Source organism: Drosophila subpulchrella, chromosome 2R, assembly GCF_014743375.2.
Source record: "Drosophila subpulchrella strain 33 F10 #4 breed RU33 chromosome 2R, RU_Dsub_v1.1 Primary Assembly, whole genome shotgun sequence".
Classification (NCBI taxonomy): domain Eukaryota; kingdom Metazoa; phylum Arthropoda; class Insecta; order Diptera; family Drosophilidae; genus Drosophila; species Drosophila subpulchrella.
The window spans coordinates 5,888,337-5,901,892 of NC_050611.1; the positions used below are offsets into that span (position 1 = coordinate 5,888,337).

The window sequence follows — 13,556 nt, forward strand, 5'->3', positions numbered from 1 at the left end:
TACACATTAGAATAGCTATATATATGGATGTTTGACTTTATTAAACAATTATGACTTGTATGTATGTTTTGTTTTGATTAATTATTAATAGGTTTCTTCTTATTTACCCAGTTATTGATAGAACATTCTTAGTTTCTCTGCATAATGAGAGTCAGTTATTTTATTATTCTTAGTTTCTCTGCATAATGAAAGTCAAAGTTATTTTCTAATAAATCACTCACTTTAATTTTCATCCTATATCCTAAAAATATGTATTTACAATAGGCGACACTTAATCTCTAGCACTTAACTAGGTATGTACTCAATAAGATCACACAAGTTCATAAACTGTTCTGGAAGCGCACACAAATTTGCATCTGTGTGGCCCAGAGTGGCACGGCGAATGCTTCAGTTCCGTCTCTCCATGCCTCCGGCGGATCACACCGTTGTCGTGGACGGCGAATGAGCAGGTGGCCCGGAACCGGAGCTGGGTGGGATCTGTGCGGCTCGGGAAGTGGACGGCTCCATCGGTTCCATTGCGATGACAGTGGCTGCTGCGGTGGGTGAATGTGGGTCTGTCTCCGAGTACGGTGGAGCCGGCAGTGCGGCAATCCCAATGGGACCGGCAACGGGTTCGCCTAGCGGGGATAGAGGAAGGGGCGTCCCCGCTGCCGCAGCTGTGGGCGTGGTCAGGTTGCACATGCGCATTACCTCGTCATAGCTGGGTAGATCCTTCTCATCCTTTTCCAGCTGGTCGCGGATGCGGTTGGCCTCCACGCTGCCGGGCTCAATGAAGAATATGTCGCCGTAGCGGTTCGCAGAAGGCTCCTCCGGCACGCTAAACACATTGCCCTGGCGATCTACAAAAAATCGAAGAAAAATAAGTGAGTATTATAGGTGGGTAGATAATTTTGATTTAGCATAGTGACTTCGATTGACATCAAAATATTATTAAATACAAAAGTTCATTTGAAATTGAATTGTTGATATCAAATCGATATGTATTAACAACATCTGGCTGAACATTTGAAAGTGATGATCTATCACCACATTAAGTAATTTTTGTTTTCAGTTTTTATACAAGATAGTACTTATGACACAATATCCCTCAGTTTACTGTTGTGATATGCACTTTTAAAATTAAGCAATCATCTATATATCACTTTATGACAGTTGTTTAAAAGTCAAGTGCTGAGAGGCTAAATATAAAGTTGTGACACTCGAAACTACACGCTGATAAGACACTTTTTATGATCAATTTTGCTGATATATCAGCCAATGTATCCCATATCCACACTGCATCAGTACCAGCTTGTATTTGGCGACGATTTCGAGCCCTCGAGTCGTGCATGCGCTTTGCCAGCTATCAAAAAACGAACAGATAAATCAATTATTGGGGCTATTGTTCCGGCTGAAGGTCAGATCAGACCAGCTCAGCTTTCAGCTGGTGGGGATAGGGATAATTACGTATATCAGCTGGCCTACGACGAATATGGCAAACACAAAGCCCAGCGCCACGCTCAGATTAGCTGTCAGACCCATTCTGCGATTCTCGAAGACTGTGGCCAAAATAATCGCCCCCAACCTAACCGATTAGATAGGCTTCCTGCCCACCTTTCAATTGGCACACGTTACCAATTCCGATGTCGTATCGCTGACGAATCCTCGCCCTCGGCCTCTGCCTCTGCTGACGTCGACATCGCGGATGGCAGATCTTGGCCAGAGTTTGGCTCTCCACGCGGATGTAGTAGCAGGCCAGGGGGATCAGGCAGAAAAAGAAGAACACCAGGGCCATATAGATGGCCACATGCAGGCCGAAGCTGCTGTCCCAATCAATCGTGGCCTCCGATCCGTGCATTATTATAAAGGAACTCAGAACGACGCGGGGCAGTAATCAAAGCCAAACTACAGCCACCAACTGCGTTTTCTGGGCTCTAGTATTGGCCATAGTTTGCCGCTTGGCACGCAATTGATTAGTCGCCCGAGATTAGATTGTCCGCCATGTTTGGTTGGTAATACCCCATAAACGTTGCTCCATATATCAGATATAGGCAGATATATATACGACTTGGTTGTTGGCGAAACAAAACAAAAGGCAGTGCAACTTACACATCTCAAATCGGGAGTTTCGACGTCGGGAGCAGCAGAATTTCACGATCCAAATAATAGCGAACTTGGAAGAACGATTAGAAAATGGTTATAGGAAAGCAAGGCAGGACTTCTAAGATCTGGGGATCACCTGTAGGGCCGCATAGGCCACGAAGCCGATCAGCAGGAGTATGAAGAAAGTTCCCAGGGGACTGGCATCCATTGTGCAACGAGCTCTCCAGCAGACTGACCCCCTAAAAACTGATTTGCAATATCTGCAAGGCGGTCGAAAAAAAAACCCTTATCGCGAAAGTCCGCAAAACAAACAGTCCACTCCAGGCTTTATGGATTTATAGAAGCACTTGATCATCAAACCCGCCCACACATACTTGGCCACAGCATATCAGTTCCCCAATACATATATATCAGCTGGTCAAAATATCATTTCGATTCATCAATACATACCAATGGCAACCATTCGACGCTGGCGTTCTTGACGTTGTCGTCGACGTCGTTGCCTTACCGGATCCTGAAATCCCCTGGGATTGGACCCACAGCACTTGTTCAGAATAGTCCATAGTAAACACTTTCGAAGGAATTTCAAAGAAAATCAGTGAAGGATCAGGAGGGGGTGTAACCTAATCCCTAATCCCCTTAACCCTCGCTTAGGCGACTTTAGATTTTAAAGATTATGTTATATGATACATATATCAAAGTTAACACTCAGAGGCGTTATATACACAGGGTATAGGAAATATATTTTTTAAGAACAACGATGTTCATTGGTATTATATGACAACTTTAGTTTGGAAACATTCTAAAAACATTGGCTAAGCGAGGGAGGAGTCCTAACGAGTACCAGACATATACCTGCAGGAGTAAGTAGATCATGGGCATGATCAGGAAGAAGATGAAGAACAGCCCCACATAGAGGATAAATAAATCCATCCTGTCAATCTCCACCGGAAAGTAAAATACACAATCGAATCACTTGAACGGCGAGTTTAAACTGAGAACTCTCCAGAGCGAAATACCAACTAATCTTATCTGAGCCGAGGTAACAGTCTGATTGGCAAAGTTTCTATATGTATAACCCATGATAGCCGCCAAAAATAAGTCACATTGAGTTCGTTTCGGGCTGGGGAAAACCTACTATGTCTTCGCCGACGACTCCTGGAATCCCTGGCCTCGAAGCACACCCAAATGCAGAATCGCAGGCAGCAGAAGGTAACGGCGCAGGATATGAAGGCCAGGAAGAAGAACACCAGGTAGGGCGGAATGTTCGACATTTTGGGTTCGCGATACGATTATGCGGTATATCCACGTGGATACGAGAGTTGGGAGCACCGCACCGACGAAGATATTCGCTCCATGAAAAGGCCTTAGGCCAACTGTCATATCATAACGCGTCGCTGACTTTTGGCCAAGACTTATCGGCGACTGTGGAAAGCGAGAGAGAGGGGATCGAGAGGGAGCGGCGAGCAGGTGTGTCAAGGGCCATGCGATAAGCGCTCGGCGAACGAAGTCCGATAAGATACGCCGCCCCTCTCTCTTGCTCACTCTGCCGTTCTATTACCCGTGGGCGAGCAGTAAATGTATCTGTATCTAACAGATATGCGCATAATTGCGCTTTGTATAGTGTCAGACAGACACGTGACCTGCAAAAGTCAGAAAACTTTTAAGAAAGAAAAAATACCCTATAATAGGCCAGCTGACTTTATTAGAGGGCCTCTATAAAAAAAAATAAAATATATTATTTTATTATAAGACAACCTATTTTTGACGTATCAAACAAACTAATAATAAGCTTTTAACAAATATAGTTAACACTATATTTTTAGCTTTATAGCGACGTTTTTCTCAGTGGCATGACTAGTTTGACTATCAAATATCAAGTTCTTTAATAGATTAGATAAGATACGGTTACAAATACACCATAGCAAATATTTACTTTCAAATCAACTCATTATAAGTAGATTTTATATTTAAGGAAATCAAGTTTTAAGTATATTTTTACTGAATTCCATGAAGTTATTATGTTTATTATTTAAAAGTGATTACCAAACCTCTTTTAACATGTTATTATATGTACAGCTGATATAAACAGCTGTCTGTTTTCTGAATAAAAGCATTTATAGAATACCTCTAATACTGTGTACCTCAATCTAAATAAGTATACGTAGTGAGCTCTGAAGTAATATATTCTTTAAAGACCTTTTAGAAGGAAAGCTTTACAACGCTTGTTTTTAAATTGTAACCCATAAATTGCAAGTCAAGCGTGAAACGCGAACATAACACAAATTTTTGATTAATTCAAAGCGACTCATTTTAGCCAGACAAAAGAACATATTTTCGAAGGGCGAAAGAACATTTTCACCGCGAGTGGAAATGCGAATGCCACAAATCACCGGGGCTGCTCACCTGCTGTCCAACTAAGTCGACTACTCATTCCCGGCGACGAGGGGCACGAGGAAACGAATCTGCTCAAGGGCGGGCTAACCGGCGATCTCCTGCGGCGCTTTTGGGCCACACATCTCTGCAATTATCTGGCGGTTTCACTCCCATTTGGGTGGCTACATTTGGGCCAACAACTCACACTGACAGAAAAGTATAGGATCAGCAGGAAGAAGAGCAGCAGGACCCCGAACTCACACCAGCGGAACTGATCACCCATTTTAAGGAATTGGAATGTAGATATTCTAACATCCCGAACTGCGACCGCACATCTGAATAAATTAATTTTACTGTCGAACGTTTGGAGTCTTCCCAGCCCACAGACCAACCAACTATCCAAGCCAACACATCGATAAGGGAAGAACCATAGATAACCGACCTTATCGGGAAACGCTCGTGACTCACGGTTGCTCACCTGTGTTCAAGCTTACTCCTGCCGGATCAATTCGATAGCTCTGTAGCACTCTTCCTGGCTGTCGGCTTGCTGGATTTTCACCAGGACCAGGACCTCTACCTGGACCACGACCACTGGAGGTAGTTTGGCTAGGAATCTTCTGCCTGGCGCAGAGACAACAGGCCTAGAAGGATCGTTGGGATCAGCTAGAGTTGCAGGACTCGTGCTAAACAACATTACAACTTACTCGAATCAAAATCGATACAATTGAGATTATTAGGAACCAGCCAATCATCATAAAAGCGTAATAGGGCATTATCAAATCGACTATTTAATGCCGGATGTTCGGAAGAGACAACACCAATTTTCCACCGTTCGCCGCGCACAAGAAACCTTGCTAAAATGGCAATGGCGAGGCCTGTCATCGCTAACAACCTAATCACCACACAAAACCAAATCGAACACAAACCTTATCAATGGTTGAACAAAATTGCGATTAAAACTAGGCATACACACGCACATTTCACATTTAAAGCAATCGGTAGAGTCAATCGCGCAGAAAGACTTACGCACCTGGGGATACGACCCCTGCCGAAATGCTCTCGGTATCGTAGTCCCCGGAATCGATGTTTTTCCTGCTCTTGTAGCACAGCTGTCGGGGCAAAGATAATGATTAACATCAAAAATACCTTTCAATATCAGGAATATAACTCTTGATAGAGGATTACTATAAGAAGTGCTGATAAAAGAAGTCAATAACATTCTTAAGGTCAAGCGATCAAAAAAATAGCGAAGGTGTGTCCTAAGATTGTGGTCTCTACAGTTACAACTCATTCGGACAATGGGGCTTACGCACCTGGGGACACATGACTTGCGACATGGTGGCTTCCGCACTTGACATGTTTCCTCATATTGTAGCACAACTATCGGAACAGATAGAGATTTTAAAAAAGTGAAAATACCTTTTAAAATCAGGAATATACCAATAAAAAATATCAAAGGTATTTTAGGAACTTTATCAAGAATGACTTCGCTCTAAACTTGTGGGTCAAGAATAAATTAACTCTTTTGACTTCTTAAAAGATTTCCCGCGCCATCAAGAATATATTCCTGATTTTAGAAGTGTAAACTCACAACAAACACCAGGAAAAACACTAGAGTTATGTAGAATATGTCTATCACTTCCATTTCTCGAGAGCAGCGAACGGAGTGGAGTATGCGATGGATTAACTTGGACTGGTGGTAATTTGTGAAGAAAGACGTAGAATGCGATCAAGTTGTTCGCTCATATCTTGGAAAAGTTTCCTTATTTTTATACCGCTATGAACCCCATCGAACAACATCCATTATCTTATCGCCCAAGCTTTTGTAGCTTTTTTTGCACATTGATATGGGCAAAAACACTTGGATTTGGATCTTACCCTCCATGGCCAGGCGCAACATCATCTCGTGGCGTAAGAGGCGTGCATGAACCCGCATATTCCACTCGTCGATCTTCAACTTGATAAACAGATAGCACTCCTTGAGAGGGTGTGATGACTTAAATTGTCGAATCAACGTTGTGGCTTACCTACCCGCGCGGCAAGTGACACCACAATCAGCACTACGAAGCCAAAAAACCAGATTTCCACATACATTGGACTCTATTTCTCTGGGATTTTAGTTTTTTGATTGCCTAGCAGTTATTTCGATCGAAAGATACCAGTTTTTCACATTCGAATTTAAAAGATTTGACTAATGGAAGCGGAGTTACTTGGGATAAATAAACTCACCCGTTTCTTGCCTATATTGCAGGCAGCACACGCACCTCCACTTGTGGTTGGGACAGATATAGGCCTTTAAAAATTCTCTATTAACCACAGATCAGAAAAAGGATAGACCAGTCACACTCACCCTTATCAAAATAAGGAATATCAGAATGAAGGATACGAAGTAATAGCCCTCCACCAGATCCATTTTGAACTGAATCTGAGAAATGTGAAATAACAAATGAGCGGATGCCCACGGGAATACGAAAATAAGCCCTAGGGAAACTGTTGTGATAAAGCTCTTTCGATAAACAAAGATAAAGTCAGATACGGCGTTGCATCAACTTGACAGCTTGGGTAATACGGCTGAGTTACCCGATAAGCAAATCAGAGCTAATTATAGCAGAGGACCAATAAAACAGGCATGTGCGCCCAGTTACGGGTTTGTTATCTACGATATCTCTAAGCCTATTTGTATATTTTACAGATCCCGCTCACCATTAAGTCTGTCGATGGACCTCTCCGATCTAGCCCTGAGTTCTCTGTCTCTGATCTGGCCGGCTCTCTTGGCCTTGTGATAGGCATTCGATATGAACTGTATAGGGGAAAGTAGAGGATATCCTGTAGTGCTTTCTTCCGATTTAGATTCGGGTGCGGATACTCACGATAATAAGCATAATGATGACTAGCAGCACCACGGAAAAAGAACTGAACTCTGCACCCATAACTGTAGTAGCCCGTTTGGGACGAATGCTTTATGACAACTGACTAGCTATCGAAACCTGCCGATTTCGGTGCCCCGAACCGATTGCCCATTATCCATATCTTATCACCGTATAACCGTTTTCCGTAACGCGATCAAAACACACTTACCTCTGTGGGAACACCTTCTGAACGACGACCAGGCTACCTGTAAGCGAAATACTTATTCAATGAACTCAAGTGATCTCTTCAATCTTGAGCCTCTTCACCCACCTTTATGCAAGCGATGGTGCCCAGGCCCAGGAAAATCATAGCGATAAGAAAGGCTGCCGTCATCTTTGGTTCACTTGTCCTAGATCTGATGAGTGCGAGGAGCCAACTGAAAGTACTTTCTTCAGGTCCCAGATGTGTGGGGTAATCAATTGCGCCAATACATGATCGTCTCCTAGACACTCTAATCGGTCTACGCTAACTGCCGATTAATACTTATCGGTCAAAATAAGTTTGAATAAATATTGAAACCGAGGCTTGGAATACCCTCTTGGACTGTAATACTTAATCCAAGCATTTTATACTAAATTAAAATATTTTTCGCTATGTTTTTCATCACTCGCGGTTTTTATATACTTTAAATATGGAACTTTTACTTAACAAGTATAGTTAGTATAAAGATTTTATACTTTGATTTAAGAAAGATTTCTTTTTTAATAACATTAAACTTTTAAAGTAAATTTGACTAGCAACCCTAATTTAAATACTTTCAAAGTAAACGATGCAATTTTTTTTGTATTGAACATTATGTCTTTTTTTTATTGAAATATTTAATGCAACATTGTGAAATTATAATGCAGATATTTATTTGTACTGTGTATTTCATTTCTCTTAAGAGAGTGAGCACTGTCCATTGAACATAGTTATTAATATTGGACTGGTTCAAGAAATAAGAAATAAAAAATTGTACTGAAAAATCGCCTTCACTTAAGGCACTTTCTAGTAATTTCTAAATTTTTTAAATTGCTAAATTCCAAACCTCTGGTTAAAATTAAAACACCTCAAGGTAAGTAAATATTACTTTTCTAAGAATAGGAAGGCAGATTACGGTGAGTGGCTTTCCTTAGCCATTGAGTGGATACCCCCATAAAACAGAAATTCTTTCTATAGCCTATTTCTCTGCTTAACTGCAAGACCTTGAAAAACATCATTATTTACTAGCACGCTGGAAACTAGATAACAAGACTGGTGAAATAGGTTTGTTGTTCAGAACCCTCCCACTTAACGTGCGAAATCGGTACTCCCCACCTTAATTGAAATGCCGAACCCTCCCACCTAAACAACACAGTCATGATCTTTGTATACCCTTGCATTGTACTCGAATGGTCATCGTACTACAATTTCAATTTTCAAGTTCACAGCAGCTACAAGACCCAAAAAACCAAAAAAAAAAAACCAACTTGAACTGACCCATTTTATAAATCTGAGGCAATTAAAGTGAACCGCTCGGGTAATTATAGGGCGGTCGGACCTGAAAACAAACAGACTTTGCTGAATTGTGATAATTAATAGTTGGCCTGGGAGTGTCTGCGGAGGGTAGATTTTGCCTTCGGACTCCAAACTACCAAACTGCACCCAACACAATGGAAATTGTAACAAAAATGCGAATTTACTTTTGTGCGCCTGTTTTATTTCTTTCTCGCGTCCACACTATTTTATTGTTACAAATCGCCAACGAAACGAGCAAGTTTACGTAAAAATACCAACATTCGAAAAAAAAGTGTTTCGATGCCTTGAACTGAAATTAATGAGCCCGCTAGCCCCGAATCAGCCCGAATCAGAGTAGAGTGTTAGCCCCCGTCCAAGGGTCCAGCAGCCTCAGCAGCCTCAGCTTCCCAAGTCCAAGACCGAATTCCGAGTCAGCATTTCTTTTGTGGCCGCTAATGCAGCCAGCCATGCCCAATTGGTCGTTCCGTGGCGGAGGAGCTCATCCGTCCAGTCCATCGGGCCCGCCGTCAGGTGCTCCATGGGTATGGGTATGGGTTTGGGTTTGGGTTTGGGTTTGGGTTTGGGTTTGGGCTTGGGTATACCTGCTCCATGGGCACGCTTCATGCTTCAAGTGCGCAACAATTGGACAAAAGCGGATTTGGCTCGGCTGTTGGGTTTTTTATCTTGCCCATTTCCATTTTTCTTTGTTGCCACTTGATGTTTGAGGTTGGCGTGGACTGGTAATTTGTTAGCAGACCCATTGCAATTGATTTCAATTGAACAGCGCACCAACTTGGACACTCAAAAGCCGAAATATATTAATTTGGGATTTTATTATTCGGTTTTATGATTACATTTAATGAGATTCATGAGATTAGGATGACAACCTATTGAAATTTGCAAATCCAAAGTAGTCCGAGGTTCACTCACGCAGTACGTTGAAATGCTAAATCGATGTGTTATAGAAATATATCTAACCAAGCATCGAGTTCACTACAAATCATTCAATTTATATTTATATATATACGTGGAGTTGCCCACCCACTCTCTTACTCTAAGGATTTTAATAACAGATTGGTATAATACAGAAACACAAATAATGATAACATTATCATTGCTTACCTTTTTATAATTTTTCTTATATTCATTTACTGCTAAAATAATAATATCAACTTTCTCTAAGGTATTTATTGTTTAATGTATAAATTGTTTGTCGAATTCTGAGTCAAATTCGATTGCAATTTCCACTTCCACGTGAAGTTCCTCATCCAACAAACCGCTATTTTATGGATATTGTTAAAAAATTTGGAAATATAATAATACAACACTCAGGGAAAAACACCGTGATAAATTCAAGTACAAGCAGTCTTGATTTAAGAACGATTTCAAGATCACCCTATTAGGACCGTTCGTACTGAAAAAGGTCTTACATTTTGGATTTATATATTTGTCAACTCTGAAAACTCCATCTGTTTATTCTGAAAGTGCTCGGTCGGAAAGCGGAAAGTCGTAAGTGATCTTGTAAAATTAATGTAATTCAGATACAACTCGATTATTTCATTTTTAGTTTTCAATACTTATTTCTCTTACTAGCAAATAATTAAAACCCAATTTAAATTTACAATATATGTATATTGATTTAAGAATTATTCGTCCCTAAATCATGCCTGCAATATTCTTACTTTATGATTAAATCGTACTTGCTTTTAGTACGAATATGACTACATTTAAGAGTTATTCATTCTTGATTTTAGACCGAAAGGTTCTATAAACGTACTTAAATCGAATACTTTCTGTCTTTAAAATTCGAACTTAAATGCTTTACTTTGATCTCGACATTGGGATTTTCTATGCTTCGCGAAGTTTTGACACTCAAAATATTTGATTCAAGCACGAAATACTTGACTTTTTCTCTGAGTGAACTAATGATATAATTGTATGATTATAATTCCGTACCGTTTTCTATACCTTAACTGCTTAAGTAATGACAAAATATTTTTTTGTCATCATGTTTGGATCAACTGTTTGTTGTTAACCATAATGTGCGAATTCTGAGTCAAGTTCGATCGCGATTTCCACTTCCTTCCGCTCTAATACCTTATATTTTTTGTGAGCTGTGAGAACGGGCAGAAATTTGCATTTCTTTGGCTCCGGGGCACGCCCCCTCAATGTCAAGTTCACAGTCACTTCCGGGCCAAAAAACGGAAAATGCAACGACTTGGTGCTGACACGTAACTTCCACTAATCTGATCCGATCTTATCTTGATAGCCACGGAAAACAATCAACAAACAATCCAGCCGAAAAACTTACAAATCATCTGGCGGACAAGTTCCGGCTTTCGAGTTTGGCTTTATGGTCTAATACTTGGCCATTGTTGACTCGGCGTAAACGATGGTTATAATTTTTATGACGCTGTGAATGTGCGGTGAATTAATCCCAACGGTTTTTGGAGCCGACTGCCCGCTAATTGTGGGTGTGTGATTGCCGGTGGATGCTGGCGGGTGATGTCAGTTGCTGGGTCTCTAATCATCTATTAAATAACTTTCAAAGATCATAACAAAGTCGAAGGTAAGCTGCTCTTTAGTAAGTTTCCCAAAGGAACTACAACAAAAGTTTTAAGATTGGTTTGTTGAATTCTTTTAAATTTATTAAAAAGTGTTTTAATGCTTTTATGATTTAAGATTATAGTATTACCAAAATAGGTACCTTATTTAGCCTTATATATAATTTTAACAAACATTAGAAATGTTATAAGTAATCTTAAAACTAAGAAATACATATATATTTCATATTTGTAATCTTATTTCCATTTTATACAATAAATGGTATTTTCTAGCAATTGAATATTTATAATACTATTTAACCTTTCCAGTTATAGAGAACCTACAGACCCCCTCGAAATGTCTGAGCAAAATTACTCAATCCATTCGTGTGTGAATTAAACGAACTGCTAATCTAAAACAGATCCCAGCCCCAAGTCATTAATGGAGTGCTCAAACAACGCCCAGGGAACTTCGGGGCGCGTTCGATGTAATTAATTTCGATTCGCCACTCTTCGAGTGCGACCTTGAACTTCTTGAGCGACGTGTCTATTAGAACGCAAATGGATCCGCATTTTACTTTCGCTTTTACCATCAAGATACAACGTCGCAATTCTTGAGAAACCCCATCGCTTGTGGAGATTGAGATTGGCAAGAGGGAAAACCAAACAAGTGACATAACCCAAACTTACGCACTCGCATCTCAGTTGGAAAATATGTGGAGCATTAAGCATTGGGGCTAATTAGTTAATAAAGAAAAGAGTGGACTATGGACACATGCAAAATATATTTTGCCATAATTTTATTGTCTTTCTTTTTTTTTTGGTGGCAGAGTCCGTTGCAAACTTTTCAAGTGGTCAATTCTGTGTTGCACTGAAAAAAAATTTTGCTTTAATTGTTTCCGAAAATGTTAGAGCTGCAATAAAATTAAAAGAAAGAAAGGTAATATGATATATATTTTTTATGAGCTTTTTAATAGATATTTTAAGTTCTCCTATTTACATTACAGCCCAAAATTTGAGTGGTAATCAACTTGAGCCAAAATGGTAATACGCAGGGGCTAATTTTTGGCCAGGTCTCTTGCCCAATTCGGATTTAAGTTTAACATTATTTTTTCCAGTTTTTTGCGGCCGCAATGCCTATAATTTCCCCCATTGAACCTGACCGTCGTGGTTGTTGTTTCTACGCTGCCACTACCAAACCAGCCATTGTTGTTGTAGTGCTGATGGGGCACAGCAAACACAGTTATGATTATGAGAGGTTTTGTGACAATCAACTTCCTCGAAACGTGCCGCTTTGGAATGGCTTTGGCATGGAATGGCTCGGATTGGACTTGGACTTTGCATAATGGCCAGCAGTTGGCCAGTTAGCCAGTTAGCCAGTTAGTTCGTGTAATGAATTTTTACCCGTGTTATTAGGGGACAATCGTTGTTGGGAGTCAGCGACATTGCAGTTACAGGTGCAATGTTTTTTCGGCAAGCCTTTAGGCAAAAGGAAAACAAAACTTTCATAAAAAATAATTGTTTAGGGTGTAGCGATTAATTTAAATTGTATGTGCAAGTTAAGCTGAAAAAAAAATAGAAACATGTTTATTAAAAAACGAATGCTGCCTTAGTAGATCCCATTGCTGATATACATATAATGATTATATTTTATAAGATCGAGTTAAAATTATATTGTTAAATCTTAAGTCCAAGCAAATACACTTTTTCGAAATTAATCAATCTTAATTATAACTAAGTAAAGATCAATATGATAAAAATGTAAGAATCGAACAATGAGCTGAACTATAATTTTGTTTATTTCAATAATTTCTAGATAAGATTATATTATCAAAACGTAAGGTCAGCAAAATAAACCTTTTATAAATCTCAAAAGGAAATCACGACTATTAATCATCATATAAAATCAACAAGGTCCGTGCCTTTGAAATGCATATTTCTGTGTGTGCAACCTGTTTTTCCCTTTTGCGCTGACTAATAAACAACAAAACATTTATTAATTATGGCTCATAATTGAGGCACCCGCCTGGGAATAATTTTGATTAGCCGCCACCCTGCAATTATCCCTCGGATCGTGAGGCTGTTTGCAAGTTTGCTGAATTTGTTTGCTCGGCCCGTATGCCATCAGCAGTGCAAAAATGTAATGTGGAATGGTTGGAGAGAAGAAAC

General features: G+C 40.0%; 1 protein-coding gene across 11 annotated transcripts; it reads right to left on the reverse strand.

Moving 5' to 3' along the window:
• Nucleotides 1-198: 198 nt before the first annotated feature.
• On the reverse strand, nt 199-7,421 carry LOC119550503. Of its 11 annotated transcripts, XM_037859197.1 has the most exons (5): nt 7,329-7,421; nt 7,162-7,258; nt 6,809-6,883; nt 6,688-6,751; nt 199-839 (listed from the first exon to the last, which is right to left on the reverse strand). In XM_037859197.1, the coding sequence occupies exons 2-5, from the start codon at nt 7,246-7,248 to the stop codon at nt 418-420; spliced, it is 648 nt and encodes a 215-aa protein (XP_037715125.1). In that variant the 5' UTR covers nt 7,249-7,258; nt 7,329-7,421; the 3' UTR covers nt 199-417. The 11 variants fall into 11 exon arrangements, with proteins under 11 accessions (XP_037715125.1, XP_037715131.1, XP_037715130.1 ...); XM_037859203.1 differs by lacking the exons at nt 6,688-6,751; nt 6,809-6,883 and having other exon boundaries at nt 7,329-7,415; XM_037859202.1 differs by lacking the exons at nt 6,688-6,751; nt 6,809-6,883; nt 7,162-7,258; nt 7,329-7,421 and adding exons at nt 6,337-6,436; nt 6,490-6,646.
• Nucleotides 7,422-13,556: the final 6,135 nt, after the last annotated feature.

Coding starts and splice junctions, on each gene's coding strand:
- LOC119550503 (XM_037859196.1), bottom strand. CDS start 5,231: ATGCCCTATTACGCTTTTATGATGATTGGCTGGTTCCTAATAATCTCA. Junction 5,100..5,162: donor TTGTATCGATTTTGATTCGA/GTAAGTTGTAAT, acceptor CGATCCTTCTAG/GCCTGTTGTCTCTGCGCCAG. Junction 840..4,936: donor AGGAGTAAGCTTGAACACAG/GTGAGCAACCGT, acceptor GATTTTTTGTAG/ATCGCCAGGGCAATGTGTTT.